Genomic DNA, 17,561 nt, shown 5'->3' with positions numbered 1-17,561 from the left:
AGGGAAGGGTTAACCGAGGAAAGGTAGATGTGCGGGGAGCAGGTAGTTAGCAGGGAAGAGAGGTGCTGTGGGCTTTGTGGGAGGGTGGGGAAGCAGAAGGGCCGGAGGGTACCGAGCTTGTGGGCAGAAGGTAAGCGGATAAGAAGCCTGCCCGTGGGTCTGCAGAAACGGTCCAGGGATGCTGGCTGCGGAGCCGGGGGGCTGGCAGGGAAGTGCAGCCCCTGTGGGTCCAGGGAGCCCCGGGGGGGGGGTCAGAGGGGAGGGAGCTCAGCAAGGAAGGGGGGGGTGGCTGCAGGTGGCACCTTGCCGTGGGGAGGAGCGGGGGGCCGGCGCAGGCGGGGGCAGCCCGTGGGGGCAGCCCTTGGCAGGGGCATCGCTCCTCCGTCTCGCCGTGCCCGGTGCTGTCTCCCTGCAGCCAAAGGGAAGGGGCGAGGGCTGGAGAGGGCAACCTGTCCTTCCAGTGGCAAACAGTCCCTCCTTTCTTTTTGATACTGCTGCCTCTGTGTGTGTGTGTGTGTGGGGGGGGGGTGGTCGCTGCTCTCGCATCCTCCTCTCTCCCCTTGCCAGGGAGCAGCAGGCAGAGTCCAGGGCTGGCAGGCTGCTTGGGTTCCTAGAGGGATCTATGCCACTTGGTGGCACTAAAAAGTTGCGCTGAAGCCCGGTGCTCTCCCGGTGCAAAGGACCCCCTCGCCCCCCAACCCCGGACCCGCAGCGGAGCGCCCGGGCCGCCTTGCAGCCGCGGCCCCCGGGGGGGGACGGGAAAACTTTGGCGGAGCCAGTTCGCAAAAGGCTGCCGGGACCGCAGGGGTAAACTCTTCCCCGCGACTCGGTTTTAAACAGACCCTCCCAAAGCAGCTATCGCTTTTTTTTTTTTTTTTTCTTTTTTCTCTTTTTCTTCGGATGATGCTGTTCTGAACAGATCGTCGCTTTCTTACTTGCTGGAGGGTAGTGCGGGAGGGAGGTGTCGGTTTATAGGGGGACTTTGCAACCTTCAGAGCATCTGGAGAGATTTCCTCGCAGGGCAGAATGCAGGGTTAGCCCCTTATAAATGCAGAGAGGTTGCTGCCGTGCATATGTGAGGAGGGGCGGAGGTGTTTAAGCAGGTGGGTCAAGCTGCAGCAAGTATTTAGGAAGACCAAGGCTGTGGTGGCAGAGAGCAAAGACCCATCTGTTGTTTCATCGTTTGTTTGTTTATTCCTCCTCCTCCTCACGCCCCCCCACCCCCCGCCCCCCCTTAAATCCAGGGACCATTCACGCCTCTTGCAAATGAGACTTGGGCGATGCTGAGAGAACAGCGTGTTGCATGGCGTGTGTGTATGTGCATGCATTCGCGGGGGTAGGGTACTCGGTCCTCAGCATTTGCCTGTGATCAGAAGAAAACAGGATGTGCCCATAGCTGGAGGAGTGACAATGCTAGCCGTGTGGGGCTCACCTGCTGGTGATCTTTGCAGAGGCATTTGAGGATTATTCAGCTCCAGAAGGTCTGTGCGAGGAATGCTATCTCTGCTGTGGCTGAAAATAGGAGGTGCCTACCCCTACCCGTCTTGATTATTGCCACCGAAAGGACCGCTTTGCCGCCACCATAGGAAGAAGCAATTGCTGCCACTGACAAGGTAATGCTGCGAGGTGGGAGAGGGGATTTATGTCCCCTGGGTTGCGGACAGAAACCCTCTGAATGCAGGAGGAACTCTTTGCCCTCCCTCCCTCCCTCCCTGCCTCCCTCCGTCCTGCTTTTGCTCTGTGCCCTGGTTGCCAGAGGACAAGCACAGCTCCTGGGGGGCCAGCAAGCCAACTGGTGGGGTGCACCTCTAGGGGCTGCTGGGGCATCAGCAGATCAGGGCACTGGAGGGCAGCAGGCACTGCTCCCTCCCCAGGAGCAGGATATGTGTGGGGCCAGGGGGGATCACGGTACTGCAATACCTGGGCTTGGTGGTGTGTGTGATATAGCCCTTCTGTTCACCGGTGGGGATTTGTCTTGCCAGGAAGGGATAATGGAAACGGGGATGTATTTGTTTTCCAGAGACAGCCAGGCTTAGCTCAGCCATAGACTTTTCTGTGTGACCTTGGGACAAATCACTTTGGCTCTGCCTAGCGAGACCTGTCTGTTCCTTATTTAATAATTGGAGCTAATAGCTCCGCGTGCAAAAATGGTTCATTAAGGGTTGAGACGGACAGTGATACCACTAGCCGAGCAGGGAGACAGATACCTAAGAACCAGCGTGTACGCACACATACACGTCTGTACGCACAGCCACTTTGTAGCAGCGCAGGTAGCTGCGCTGGGAGTTAACCTTGTCCAACAGTTTCCTCTAACACCCAGCTCTACGTATTTAATCTATTTGTAAACAAAATGTGGTGCTTCGTGGCAAATGTGGCCACCACGGCAATTTTTACCACTGGTAGATTTTTAGGTTGGGGGTTGTTTTTTGGTTTGGGGTTGGGTTTTTTTCCCTTCCCTAAACCTGGCCGGGAGGCGAACGCTGGCGGCGGGCGGTGCTCAGCACCAGGGACAGCGCCCGCCCCGCCACCGCCCGCGGCCGAGGGCAGGCAGCGCCGTCCCGCACCTCGGGGGTCACCCCCTCCCCGGCCCGGCAGCCCCACTTCCATTCGAGTTCCTCCCCGGGAAGGGCTTTCTGGTGGCGGTGGGGGCGACTGGGTGTAGGGAGAGGCCGGCCGTTTCTTTCTTCTAGTCCTGAGGTTGAAGTGGGGGGATCATCTCGAAAGCGGAGTGGCGGAGGGTCGTCTTGAAAATGCACCGCTCTAAATAATCCTGAAAGGGGAAGATGTATAGAGGAGTTAACTGCCAGGCTCTTTTCATTCTCTATGACTTTTTTTTATTACTGTATTCCCAAATGTTTCTATCACATACTAATATTTTGCGCATTCAACTACATGCTAATATTTATGCTACGTGGTCAGGGACGCCAGGGTCAATCATTATTTCAAATGATCAGAGAGTATTTTTGAAGTGTCTATATAGGTTCCTTGTCATTTTATTTGCCAACACATTTATGGCTTTTTTTGGTATAGCGGTAGTACTGGAATGTCACTGTAACACCACTCTTGTTGAAACTTGTTAGAAAATGTTTTTTGGAATTCCTGTTGCTTTTCCGTGATCACCTCCTCCAGGTCATATAGTTTTGTTAATTAATAAAGTGTCTAGGATTACAGCTGAAATCACACCAGGGCTATAAGTTCCTGCATCATAAGGTACAATGGGTTTTTGGATACAGCAGCAATAAGTAGTATATTTAGCAGAACTGCAGACATCATTGCAAGTTTTGCTAGGAAGTTAAGCACCTACATATTAAAACCAAAATTGTTTCATCAACCAGAAAGTGTGTGTGTGTGGGCATATAATATGGGGAAGAACTTCCTGGGATTGCTAAGGATCTTGCTGATAATTATAGCATTTTATGTTTATTATCTAGGAAGGCATGAGATCAGCACATTAGTCTGTTATTTTCAGTGGCTGTTCTGGCCAAATGGTTAAAATTCTTCTGTGCACTTAGTTTCCTTCTATTTCTAAGTGGAATTACAGAAAACTGCCTCATAGTGTCTCCTGTTGTATAAGGCTATTTCCTTTGTCAAAGGGCTTGATCCAATGCCTGCTGGAATTCACAGAGCCAATAATGCAATGACTAATGTTTGTTTGATCTTTTTAATTCTTTTCTTTTCTTTTCTTTTCTTTTCTTTTCTTTTCTTTTCTTTTCTTTTTTTTTGTTGAATGGAAAATTTAAACAGCAGTAGGAATCTCGAAACAGAACAGTGTGCTCATATTTCATGATTTTCAACTACAGACCATTAGAGTGCATCAGGTTTTGTGTGTCCAAAGTGAATTACCTCCAAGGAGTGGGAGTGTGGGACCTCCTGCAAACTGAGCCTCTCCATAGCATTGGGAGGTAGATTGCCAAAATAGCTTGAACACAATGCTTAGCATTTGCAACGCCAATAGCCAGCAGAACTGAGCAAAGGCTTAGCTTACTGAAGGTACACTTTTCCCTCACATTGGTGCCCATCGAGATGAGCTGAGAGGTCTCTCTCCTTATGTAATCATTTTTCTAAGGCAGCTCCATCTTTTCTATCTAAAGATCTTCACTGTGAGATAAGTGGCAGGACTGACTCTGGACCAGTAATTCAGTTGCTGCTTGCTATGGTTTTGTCTTCTCTGATGATGAAACCTAGGTTAGTTCCTTGGGATATACTGGTTTGATCCATATCTGTATCAACATCTATTATCTCATATCTGATGTCATTGAATTAATTGGGTATGTACTGTAAATGAATGCCTGGAAAGCATTTAACCAGCAGGTATATGGCTGTAAGCTATAAAAACATAGTGTGTAAGTAAAATTGTCACTACAAATCAATGGATTTTGGGGCCCTGAGTTTTTGTGATTTCTCTGATCCTGAAAATCCTTTAAAGGGACCTTAAACTTTAGTTAAGTCTTTACAGATGTTTGACCAATAGCATTCTTCATGTGCATATTCCTAAGTGCTTTCTTGGATTGGACCATGAGTTCTCATTCCATCACAGCACTGTTCTGTGATTCAATAATCTGACATTTTATTTTTATTATTTAAATCTGCCTGAAGATTTAGAGACTATGAACGAACAGGCTGTAAACTTACAAAATTGTAACAAAGAAGAAACCTGAGCGGAAGCGTTGCTCTTTCTCTCTTTTTATTTTTTTTTTCCCTGATACAAAACTGGCTAAATGAAAAACTTCACTTTGCTGAGTTTATGTTTTACCTATTAGAAGCCACACAGCCAAGAGAATTCAGATTGCAAAAAAAAGACAGGTCCTTCACTCGGGGGTCACTAGTGGGCGCTGCTATAATAATGTAAGTCACTGGGAAAGGGTTTCTTTCTTAAGGTTTAGACAGAGTTACACCTGTGGTAGTAGAAGCCCTTAAGAAAATTCAGATGTGCCCCACGTATAAACTCTCAGCCACATATATAGCGGAAAATCAGCCGTTGTAAAGTGCTGTTCATAGTTTGATTTTTGATCAAGATTTAATTAATGCCGTTAGATATTAGGGCTCTTTTTGTTTCTTTTGGTCTGTACAGACTCTAGGTATAGATGGACTTGCATTTGAGGTTGAAATAAATAATTTTAAGAATTGCGTGATGTTTCATGGAATATTACAGATGCTAATTTTCTACTCGGTTAAACCTCAACATGAAGTAGCTGGAACTTTGCCCTAAAGGAACAGCTGAGAATTTCTCCTGACAGAGACTGGCATAAAGTTTTTACTGCCAGGGAGAGCAGAGGTTATAGGAGCATGTCAAGTGCTTCATCAGATCTGTGTCTTCAGTCATCTGGGTAGCCCTTAAATTTTTGTCTAGGGCAAGACTGAACAAAGGACAAATAAGCAGAGTTATCTTTCTGCCTTACTACTTCTGCAGTTGCTCCAAGTGTGAAGCTAGTGCACCAGAAGACTGCGACCAAAGTGTCTGTCATCTATTATTAAAGCGTGTGACTTCAGGATTAATTTATAGTTAGATCCATAGCTGAAACAAGCTAGTAACCTTGATACACCAGTAATTAAGTGCCTGATTCCATTTTGCCTATGTTGCAGTAAATTAGGAGTAACTCCCTTGACACTGAAGAAATTGAACAGTGTGAAAAGTAAATTTGACCCTAAGTGCTGTGCATGTTGATTTGCTTGTCCATCAATGAAAACAAGTAAATGCAGATAAATTATTAATTGGAAACAATTCCCATCACTTTATGCATGCATTCAACAGTTCACTGTCTTTGATGCTGCTGATACCTCAGTTCTCAGTCTGAAGGCTATAGCACGCCAAACTCCCTTTAGGGTTATCCCTAACAACTTAAACAGGAGTTATATTTAAGCTTATGAAATTTTGCTTAATTTTATTTTAGTACTCATCCTGCTTGTAATAATAAACTTCCTGTAGTAGGAAAGAATGGTAATCAAAATGTGGAATGACTTGTATGTGATTCTTCTGGGACAGAAGAGCAGTATAATTGTATATTTGAACAGTTCCCTTGGCCATCTTCTCTTCAGGAAGATGTTCTCCAGGAAATGTAATTAGTGTGCTTAGTCTATCAGCTCTCTGCTCAGCCATTTTGGCCTAAAATCAGATGTGTCACCTGATTACTTTCATGGCATCTTCACACGGCGTAACCAGCTGTATCCAGTGGAAGGATGAGAGGCAATAAGCACAAATTGAAATACAGGAAATTCTGTGTAAACATAAAAAACAACCCTTTTTCCTGTGGTTGTGGTCAAACACTGGAACAGGTTGCCCAGAAGGGTTGCGGAGTCTCCATCCTCAGAGATAATAAAAACCTGACTGGACATGAAGCTGAGAAACCTGCTTTAGTTGAACTTGCTTTAAGCAGGGGGGATGGACCAGACAGCTTCCCCATGTGCCTTCTCACCTCAACCGTTCTGTGATTTTCAGGTTTATAAGAGCAAGAGTAAGCCCATAGAACCAGATGTCTATTACACAAATAAAAAGCCATTGAAATTTAGCAGGCTCACTTAGCCGTGTCAATATAAATTCCCAGTTGTTTCACTGCATCATGAAAGCCCACAGAAAGCATTGACTTCAGATGCTTTGGATATGAGTCTTAAGCCTAATACTATAAAACATAAGCAGTTTTCTTGGTGTAATTAGTAACAGCTTTGTAAGTCCCATGTAAATTGACTTTCATTTTAGTACAAAGGAGTATGTGAAGAAAGTTCATTAATTCTGGAGCAACTGCAGTCTTCATCTGGCCCCTCTTTTTCCCTTGGATGCCATGGAATGGAAGGATTCGATTGCTTTCAGAACATGCTTTTGGGCTATAGGAATGCCCTAGCCATGAGGTCTGCTATTATTATGGAACCAGAAATATAAGGGAGACCTTCAGCTTTACTTCATTCTTTACTCTGTATTTTTATACTGATAGATACAACTGTAGACAGAGAAGAGCAAACAGCTGTTCTTTGGAGTGAAGAAGATAAAAATGGCCTTGCTGTCCTCTCTTTCTCATATATCCTGTATGGAAATTGTTTAATCCATAGACATAAGACCTGGAACTGTATTACTAAACTTGACCAGAAACGTGGTGTATGTGTGCTGTAGAATTAAAATGGTGGATGGGGATTGGATTACTTTTTTGTGTCACAAGCTCACCCCAATCCTCTGAACTCTATTTGTACATATGCAGCTGCACAGGCAGCTAGGTTATAAAAAGGCATCTAATTGCATATCCAGTTACAGTCTGAGGCAGAGCTGGCATTTGTCTAGATATACTTGTGCTCTGTACATGTAGCCTTAATTTGAGAAGCTCAAAAAAATAAGCGTCCATGGTTTTAAATAACAGAGTACTATTCCTGTTCAAATGTTAATAAGCTAGTAAATAATTAAAGATTTTTTTTAAGGGATAATACATTAAATTAATTGGAGGTATAGGAATTTAATAGCTGCGATATTGTGCAAAGATATCCCCTGTCATTCGTCCTTTGGACTGTTTGCAAATTATATGGCACCGTCTTCAGAGTCACGGAACAAATAGTTGGAAGACATAAGCAGTAGTGATATTCTGTAATTAGAGACTAATTAAGTTGAACTGAACTGCTGTTATTCCTCAGTGGCAAAGGGTTGCAGTATTGATAAGCCAACTCTTCACAGACTAAAAGAAAAACTTCTTGAAGTGTTCTACAGTTGTCTGAACCTTATTTCATTATTAACACTTTCTATTACTAAAAATTAATATTACATGAACCTATTAATATTGCAATTAATATTACAAAACCATTTCTATTCGATGTTTTCTCTTTTTAAGGATTTGGATTTCATTTGGGAATACTCATTGAAACTATGTCATGATTTCCTCTGTGTAAATACTTTATAATTTATAGATGTCTAGGTAAAATAATAATTAAACAAGGCTAACATCAAGCAGAAAAGTGTTTTTAGGTTTGCCTATCTCATCTTCAGAATCAGGAAGCTTTTCACTGTGGCACTGTACTGAATGACCTAGCTGTGAGGGGTAAATTCAAGATTCAAATACCGCTAGATTTTCAACCTGAAAGAAACAGAGGCAGATTTCTTATGGCAAGGGTTTCTTTCATTTTACAACATCTGAGTATTATTAGAGTCATTGTTAACAGATTAGAAATGATTGGTGGGTCTGAAATGTATGGAGATTTCTATTTTTTTTCTTTTTTATTACATCGAAAGATTTATGTCAATAAAACTGAGATCAGGCTCTGTCCCAGAATTTTGCAGTTGTTTTGTCAGTGGTTCATGTGCATGTGGTTCACTAAGTAGCTCAGCATCTTCCTGGGTTTAAGAGTGTGCTTAACTTTCTGTACTATCAATGGATTCACTGGCAGGTGTAGAGCAATAGATGATACTTTAATGTGCTCAGGTATCATGACCTGGACAAACTACTCTTTAAGCACTACAAAACCAGAAGGATCCTGCTGCAAATCCACTGCTAGGTACAAAACATTTTCAAGTACATTTTCGAGTTCCATTAACCACAGCCCAAGATATGAATTCTTTGCTGATTCTTTTCCTTTTTTCTTTTTTCTTTTTTTTGATCCTTCATCAACACTAAAGCTGAGTGCAGATTGCAGACTATCAGCTAACATAGCAGACCAAATATTTTAAGCACTAATGCATCTTTATAGTCTCTATGTTGACTTCTTTCTACCAGTGAAGTCTGTGTAGTTGTCTACAGTACCAGGATTTGTCGAATTAGTTATTGGTGATTTTTTGATTTAAGGATATAGAAAGATGAAAAGAATTTCACTACTCTGCTGTTTTAGAATTGTTGTTCTTCTGCTGAAACATTCACTGCTTAAAAAAAATACAAATAATAAAAACAAAATCAGTTTTCTTAATCCTGCCTTATTTTAAAAATTAATTTGTTTCATGTTGTGTCTTACAAAGAAAAAAACAATTTACAGATTTGAAGAATGAGATTCTGCATTCCTTAGAATATTTCAAGAACAGCTGTTTGTCAACAGCAGTTTCATAATGCTGTAATTGATAACATGGTACAGCCCAAGGTACATTAGTGTGACATGCATTTCTGCTATAGAAAGTGTCTGAAAGTAAAGGGAGTTGTTTTCGAAGACACATATTAGAAATGGCAACATCTTTCTTCTATGGAATCAAATACTTGTCTGCCTTTTGTGTTTTTGAAAGCATTTTCCAAAAGAATTTTTAAACAAGAGTGTCAAAGAGAAAGACACCAATTTATACCAGCAGAAGTACAAACCTAAGATTATGAAACACTGAAGTACAATAAAGTTTTCCAGCTTGAAAATGACGGAAGCAAGTGTATATAGGAGACAATGTATTACTGTCGTTGACAGCAGTAGGAATAGGTGCAATTTTAGAACAGATTACAAAGCTGACTTTAAAACTAATTTTAAAGCTCTTTCTCTTATTTATTCATTTTTGAAGGTTATGAGGATTATGATCACATGTGCAGCTCTGCATAGCTGTCCACTCGGAGATGATGGTGACTCCTTAGAGAATACTCGCAAACTCCTGGTTAACCATCAGCATAGTGCTCCTTTTATCCAAAAGATTTGATAACTGCTTTTCACCAGCTCTCCCGATTTTTTTCCATCATGTTGTCTCTACCAGCCTAAACCATTTCCTAAAATGGTCCTTTTGCTGTTCCTTGCAATCCTGTTATTGAAGGAAGATGTCTGTGGGAACTTCGGGCTTTTGGTTTCAGCACAGGCCAATGAAAGAAGGGTGGTTGCACACATGCCTGGAGATATTATCATTGGAGCTCTATTCTCTGTCCATCATCAACCAACTGTTGACAAGGTTCACGAGAGGAAATGTGGAGAGGTAAGAGAGCAGTATGGCATTCAGAGAGTGGAGGCAATGCTACATACCCTTGACAGAATTAATTTGGACCCCACACTGTTGCCAAATATAACACTAGGATGTGAAATAAGGGACTCCTGCTGGCATTCTGCTGTGGCTTTGGAGCAGAGCATTGAGTTTATAAGGGACTCTCTTATTTCATCAGAAGAAGAGGAAGGGATGGTGCGATGTGTGGATGGATCTTCATCGTCTTTCCGCTCCAAGAAACCCATTGTTGGTGTCATTGGACCTGGCTCTAGCTCAGTTGCTATCCAGGTCCAGAACTTGTTGCAGCTTTTCAATATACCTCAGATTGCTTATTCTGCCACAAGCATGGACCTAAGTGACAAAACACTGTTCAAGTATTTTATGAGAGTTGTGCCATCTGATGCACAGCAAGCACGGGCTATGGTGGACATTGTCAAGCGCTATAACTGGACCTATGTCTCTGCTGTACATACCGAAGGTAAGAGGTTATTTGTTTCCATATAAGAATGCTGTCGAACTACTCTGATGGGGTCTAATAGATAGATGATGATAGTTTGATGTTGTTCGGTTTTTGCCAGTCAGTTGTCAACAGTACAGACTTTTACTTTACTTAATAACTTCAAACTCTCCATGGGGCTGAAGTAGCATCATGTTAATAGTGGCTGAAAGCAAAGTTTGAAATACAGGATTGTGTGTGCTCTAGGGCCACTTGTTGCTGAAAATGCTTACTCTGGAGTCTCCTAAGTGACCTTAATTTAATTTAGTCAACATTTATTTATTTTTTCTTTATCTACCAATCAGTGTATTTATGTAGAATAGTCATTTTGACTATATTAGTAACAATGGGTAATGAGAAAGTGTCTGGTCTTCCTAGTGCACAAGAAAGATAAATCATCATTTGAAACTGTAGCTAAGTCAGAATGTGTTCCTGCCTAATATCTGAGCCACAGAGACACGAATACTAGAAAACATGTAATTCTGGCTAATATTTGAATGCAAGTTGTCCCAGCTCCTCAAGACCAGAACTGTTTCTATCCTTTTTATAATACTCCATGGAGTACTGCACCCACTTCTTGCTCTGCATCTGGCCATTGCTTTTGGGAGTGAGCAAGGGAAGTCTCCTTGAATCTTCTTTACACAATTATGCTCCCTCAGGTGTCCAGAAAATCAGAACTGTGTGCTAAATTGCTTTCCTCTTTTTATTAATTTGAGTCAGAGCTTAAGCTTTTTACCTAGTGTTCAGAAGAGTATATGATTAAACAGAAATGCTATGGAAAAGCTTACCTGATTTTGTTATTCCTTGCATTGACAGAGTTGACTGGGTTCATCTTGCTATAAGTGACTAGAATTTCATACTGCCTTAAAAGCAGGTTTCATCAGCCCCTGTCTAATGACAACACCATTTAATGAGTTTTCTGGAATTAGGTTCTGTGACGAATTTTAGGATCTCACCGGGTTGCCTCTGTTCAAACAGACAAATGCCAAATGGAAGGCTCAGAATATGATCTGGAAATGAAAAATGTTATTAAGAGATTGAGTAGTGGTGGCAACGTTGCTGAACAGCAGCAGATGCTGCTGGCTTCATTACAACCAATAGAAAGCAGATTGTCCTTCCCACACACTGAGTATGATTCTCTGGCAGACTTTATACTATTCAAAGCCCTTTCTGGGGAGATGCTGGTCTAATGCTAGTATGTAGAGATCTTTTTCCTCCTACAGATATATAAAGAGCTTGTTCTGCAGTATTAAAAAAAAAGTTAGAACTTGCATGCAGATTGTTGCAATCATGTTTCCATCATGATAATGAAAGCTGGTAAATAACTGCAGCCTCTGTTGTGTAGAGATGCATGAATATATTAGCAGTTTAATATAACAGTGTGTAAATCACTCCACATCATGTAGTGAAGGTATTCTATGCCAGCTGATGCCTTTGGCATGGCTTAGCGTGCAGCCTTCACTTCACAAATACGTATGAATAACATCATGGTCAAAAATAGTGCCACTGATGCATCACATTAGCATAAAATTTTGTATCCTGACTACTTTGGATGACTCGTCTAATTTTTGCTATGAACAACTTTTACACCTCTGCTTATTGAGAGGGGATGCTTATATATTTAGTGCGGGAATTGTCAAGCTTATGTCAAGGTCTGATTCTGCACAAAGTGAGAATACTTACTTTTACCACTTCCTGTGGACACTCTGTTTGGAGCAGATGGTAACATATGGCACGTTAATCTTATGGCAGAGGAACTTTGGACTGCGCATTGGAAAGGAGGGAATAGGGACACAAGGGTGGAAGCTGGAGGTAGCTGCTATGGGCAAGACAAGAGTACTAAATGACAGAGGAGCTGGATGTGAAGAAGGAGAAATGATGAATGATATATCTAGTACAACATGTGCCTACTTCTGCCCATATTAAAACGGACAAGATATGTGGTACGTTGTTAATACCTGAGGCCTCATATCATTCATAGCATGTTCACAGCAACATAACTCGACTTCAGTGAATGAACATTAAACTGGGGTTCTGGGAACCTTATGATCCTATCATCTATTTGCATGGTCTGGTCATGATGATGAATATGTTTTCCAGTTAAATAACATCACACAAATGTTTTCTAACAATAGAACAGATGGTATTTATAATGGGATAGACAAATACAAAGTAGTCAAGGTATTTCTTTGAAATGTGACAATGTCTGATGTTCTGGACACTTTCCAAAGATTATGGCAGATGTTGTCCCTTCCAGGAACAGAAAGATTCTTTTAAAAACACCACAAAACACTCCTATAGATGAATGTTAAAGTAAAGGAATTGAGTAAACAAGCAAAAGGGATATTCTTTATTTATATTATTTTTATTTTTATAAGTAATCATTTTAAGACAGCATCTGTTTACTTGTAAGCATTCTTAATATGCCCCTATACTCAGTGTCCTACATTCATAGGTACTATTTCAAAATAGAGAAAAAAAAAATTGTTGAATCCCACTCCTTGCAATTTTTATTGACTTAGGATCTTGCCCCCCTATTGAGAGAGGACCTCCTTTCGGTGCCTCCAGTAATTCTGGCCATCTACATTGATTATCTTTAGCTAATCTTCATGCATTAGCCAGACTCTTCTGAAATACAATATTTGGTTTCTGGGAAGGATTTCCAAGGAGAGGGAGACTCCTTTCTTTCAAAGCTTGACTGGGAGAAAAGAAGAGGCAGAAACAGCTTGGTTATTTCATTGCTTTGGTAGTTCCATCAGCAGATAAAGTTATAGGTCTCTTTTTGGTCTACTATAAGAAAAGCCTGCGATATCAGTAGCTTCATAATAAAAAGCTTTCTGTTTGAATCTTTCCTTCTGCACTTACTAATCATCTGACTGCACTGGATTCTTCTTTTGGGAGGTTGATCTGAAGTTGTGTTGTTAATTTCTTATTCAAGACTTCCACATTTAAAATACACAAAAATGTCGAGGTGTTCTTATAAGCTTTGCTCCTTTGACATTTAGCATCACAGTTTAATGTAGGTGATGCCTCCAGGTGTACAAGTAACCACTAAGAGTAGATTTTTTTCCTAAGAATGGTGAGGTAGCAGGCACTATTGTTAGTGGAGCTCTTGTAATTTTAAGGAGGAAGTTTCTGCAATCCAATTAGTAGGAAATACGAGTGAAAAATGAAGGATATTTCTCACAAAGCAACAGTCATCTCCACTTACTGTAGGGTATTTTACATATGCCAATCAGAAATCTCTGCAAGTCTTAAATAGTCTTGGGCTGTAACTCCCCTTGCTCAGCTCTGTCAGGAATATGTGCCACTGGCATCATTATCTTCCCACACTCTCCAACTCTTCCTTGCATTTAATGATTTGTGGGGCTCTACTCTGAACCAATCTGGCTTTAAAATAAACCTTTTTCACCCACCATCAGGGCACTTTTTAAAAAGCCTCATCAGTTCTGAAGTCCAGGTCACACCGTGGTCCCATGAACAGACATGTTAACACTGCATGGCAGGGAGGTATGAGTGAGCAGGCAAAGAGGGAAACTGTGATGGGAAACTCCTTGTACTGAGGACCTATCACTTAAAGCCTGAAGTGAGGGCCTTCAACCTTATGGATGCTACAACAGGCATGCAGGTTGTGCTGGAGACCATTTTATTTGAAGTTTGGATACTGATCTAATTCTTTCAGCTGACCTTACAGATGGTTTTTTCCACCGTGATAGGACCAGAGCTTAAACAAACTTTCCTTAAACTTAAACCAATTTTCACTTCTAAAACCAACTTCGCAGACAGACAGCAAGTCAATAATGCAGCCGAGAACTCAGTCTGTGCCTCTCTCTGAGTCAAAATAGCTCAGCAGAGAGAAGCCCCCTGGTTTAGTCCCCCAATTTCTCAGAGCACACTAGGGATCCTTTTTAGCTCATGTAGCTGTTGTCCACCCCCAGGGAAATTAATGCATGGAGAAGGGTGTAGACAGGAAAATTTGTGCCTGTATTCGGATTTTGGGTGGTGATGGTTGGCATGCAGATGGGCCAGGCAGCTCAAGCACCCCTGGTGTTTTGTCTCTGCCTTTTCTTGCTTAACCATTCAACACCACAACTAATCAGAAATGGTCAGGGAAACGGGAGAGAAGCTGGCTGTCTGCCGCAAGAGACAAAGAACTGACTCTACCTCATTTCCCATAAGCAAGCATGATCTTTTTGAAAGATCAGAGAAAAATATATACAATTTTCTCTTCTCCCCTCATTGTGGTTTGAAGGCCTCATTGAAAGCCCATATGAAGTCAACACTCTCTCGTTGACTAGACTGACGTTTGGATCAGGTCTTCCTAGTCAGAAACAAGGTCAATCCCTGAGAGTCTGTGCTTAAAATTTGTCTGGAACCAAAAGAATAATTTGAAACGCAATTTTCATTGCCATTGGAAACCATTTATCTTGCCACTCTGAATGGAGTGAAGAGGTGATGTATTCTGGAAACATAGAACAACTGAAACACAATAGGCTAAATTTATTCGGGGTGGCAAGGGATAAATTTCACTTCATTATGTAAAAGATGTGATTTATTTTTGAATATGGCCTTAAGAAGAAGCCACTTTGTTAACATTTTCTTTAGACAGCTCTGCAGGTAAACATCCCACCAAACCCATCCTCACAGTCCTCTCTGTTTAATATCGCTTTCCTCCATTTAAATTTATCATAAGTGCATATAAAGAGGTGGTTCACATTCATTTTCTTAGGATGTACCCAGGCACGCGTAACAAAAGCAGAACTTTTATTTTCCTGCAGATAAGGGTTATTTCACACATCTCCTTTCATATTTGTTCAAATGTGCCTGGTTACAAGACTATTTTTGCCTACATCCTTTGCTACCAAGTAAAGAGCAAAATGAAAATTAGTCATAGTCTGTGAGAATAGCATGAAGAAATGAATGAAAGAGCTGCAACAAGTTGACCTCAAACCTGCTGCTTGGAACAAATTGTACTTGTATGATGTTGTGAAGATGTTTCTTTCAGACTCTAGGTTTTTCTCCTTTAGATACAAAAACTATATCATGGTCAGAAATATTATTTGCCTTTCACAAAATAATATGATTGAAAATTAGATTCATTTTATTTTAAGCATAGGTGATATTTTTTCACGCTTTATATGCAGAAAAAATACACATAGAAATAATGTAACAAAAAAGGTCATTGCTAGTCCATGAAAATATTTTCAATTTCAAAGAAAACTTATTTCTAAAAATCTGTTTCTGAAAATTGAAGAGTGTCTTGTCTAAAGACTGGAGAATTTTCTATTTCAGTAATGTTTAATTTTTGCCCTTGGGCAAAACAATTACTTGGGTTTTTCTATTTTTGAAATTACTTTTATCTTTTATTTTTTAAGACTTTTAAACTGTTTCAAACATAAATGCTGAGATCAGGATGATCACAATTTGATATGCTCTCAATCACATTAATCTTGTAGCAAAACTAAAAAATATCTCTCATCTGAAAGAAAATATGGAAAATGGAAAACCCAGTTCCAGTCCTATCCTCTTGAGGTGTTTGCTCATTTTTATTAAATGTTGACATCTATAACAGAGGTGGCTTTTTTCTGCCCAATTTCAAATATTTATCCTAGCATCACAATTGTCAAAAGTGCGCAAATTCTAACAATCAGCTGGGAATACTGAAACAGAAAACTGAAGTAGCATCAAGTTACTCTTTACTTTGTTCTGCAGTGACTGACTAACGGGACAGCACTTTAGCATTGCTGGCAGACTGCTCAGGCCAGACATACCCACTATGAAGTATCTTGACTGACAGAAAAATACAAAACGAGGGGTATACTCTGGAGTGTAATGGGGATGGAGATTGTTAGGGGAAATACCATGCGACAGTAAAGCAAAAGTGAGCAAGGAAGTGTACTATTCTAAAGTTTAAAAAAAAATCACTTTGAGAGGAATGATATAACGTGGACTTAGCTAAAAGCAAGACATTTGGATCTTCAAAATGACTCTCTTCTTTTGTTTAGGGGCTCAGTGTTTGAATGTCACTTTTTCTGTCACTTAGACTCTATAGCTACTCAATGAAAGTTGCTGTGTCATGAAACTTACCTTCACTGAGAAGAGACAGTGGGAGTCCAGCATCCTCCAGCTTCATCTTAAATTTTTCTTAGGCCTGGAAATAGCACAGTTCTTGTCCCCATCCCAAGGGTGCACCTCTTCAATCAGGGAGGGACCTATCAAGTTGATGAGATTTGGAAATCTTTCAGGAAACAAGGTTTCACTGTACAGTGCCTGTTGGGTCAGATCAGTTTTACGAAAGGTGGTCTGTCTAATATATGCTATCAGTTGACCATGGGTAGTGACAGTGGTTCACTTTCCTGTATCCCTTGTTGATATTTTATCTTTGAGATGAAAGAATACATGGTATAGACCTGGCTGGAAAACAGATATTCCATACAATTACAAAAAAAATGTATTTTTTACACCAAGTTAGTATTGAAAGCCAAAATAATAACTTTTTTTAGTGAATGAAAGCTATAATAGAATTCAGAAGTTGGTCAAAATAAACTGCTTGTCTTGTGGTTACATTAAAAGAGTTGATAAAAGGTAACTTTATAAGTGTTGTGGTTTAACCCCAGCCGGCAACTAAGCACCACGCAGCCGCTCGCTCACCTCCCTCACAGTGGGATGGGGGAGGGAATCAGAAGGGCAAAAGTGAGAAAACTCGTGGGCTGAGATAAAGACAGTTTAATAGGTAAAGCAAAAGCCGCGCACGCAAGCCAAGCAAAACCAGAAATTCATTCACCACTCCCCATGGGCAGGCAGGTGTTCAGCCATCTCCAGGAAAGCAGGGCTCCATCAAGCCTAATGGTGACCTGGGAAGACAAACGTCATCACTCCCAATGTCCCCCCTTCCTTCTTCTTCTTCCCCCAGCTTTCTATGCGAGCACGACGTCCTACGGTCTGGAATATCCCTTGGGTCAGTGGGGGTCAGCTGTCCCGGCTGTGTCCCCTCCAACTCCTTGTGCCCCCCCAGCCTCCTTCCTGGTGGGGTGGGGTGAGGAGCAGAAAAGCCTTGACTCTGTGTAAGCACTGCTCAGCAGGAACGAAAACATCTCTGTGTTATCAGCACTGTTTCGATCACAGATCCAAAACAGCCCCTTACTAGCTACTATGAAGAAAATTAACGCTATCCCAGCCAAAACCATCACAGTAAGTCAAGTGGAAACTTCATTCAAAAAG

The 17,561-nt window shown here is 41.4% G+C and overlaps 1 protein-coding gene across 3 annotated transcripts in view; it reads left to right on the top strand.

Moving 5' to 3' along the window:
• The first annotated feature begins 1,260 nt into the window (after positions 1–1,260).
• The window catches only part of GRM5 (glutamate metabotropic receptor 5), a 276,585-nt gene continuing 260,284 nt past the window's right edge, over positions 1,261–17,561 (top strand). For all 3 annotated transcript variants that reach the window (XM_052812775.1, XM_052812774.1, XM_052812773.1), the window contains exons 1-2: positions 1,261–1,613; positions 9,440–10,322. In XM_052812775.1, the coding sequence (XP_052668735.1) occupies positions 9,644–10,322 (679 nt within the window). In that variant the 5' untranslated portion in view covers positions 1,261–1,613; positions 9,440–9,643. The remainder of the gene's footprint in view (positions 1,614–9,439; positions 10,323–17,561) is intronic.

The sequence above is a fragment of the Harpia harpyja genome, chromosome 17, assembly GCF_026419915.1.
Source record: "Harpia harpyja isolate bHarHar1 chromosome 17, bHarHar1 primary haplotype, whole genome shotgun sequence".
In the NCBI taxonomy this organism is placed as follows: domain Eukaryota; kingdom Metazoa; phylum Chordata; class Aves; order Accipitriformes; family Accipitridae; genus Harpia; species Harpia harpyja.
The sequence above is the reverse complement of the archived record's forward strand: the minus strand, read 5'-3'. Positions and strand labels throughout refer to the sequence as shown.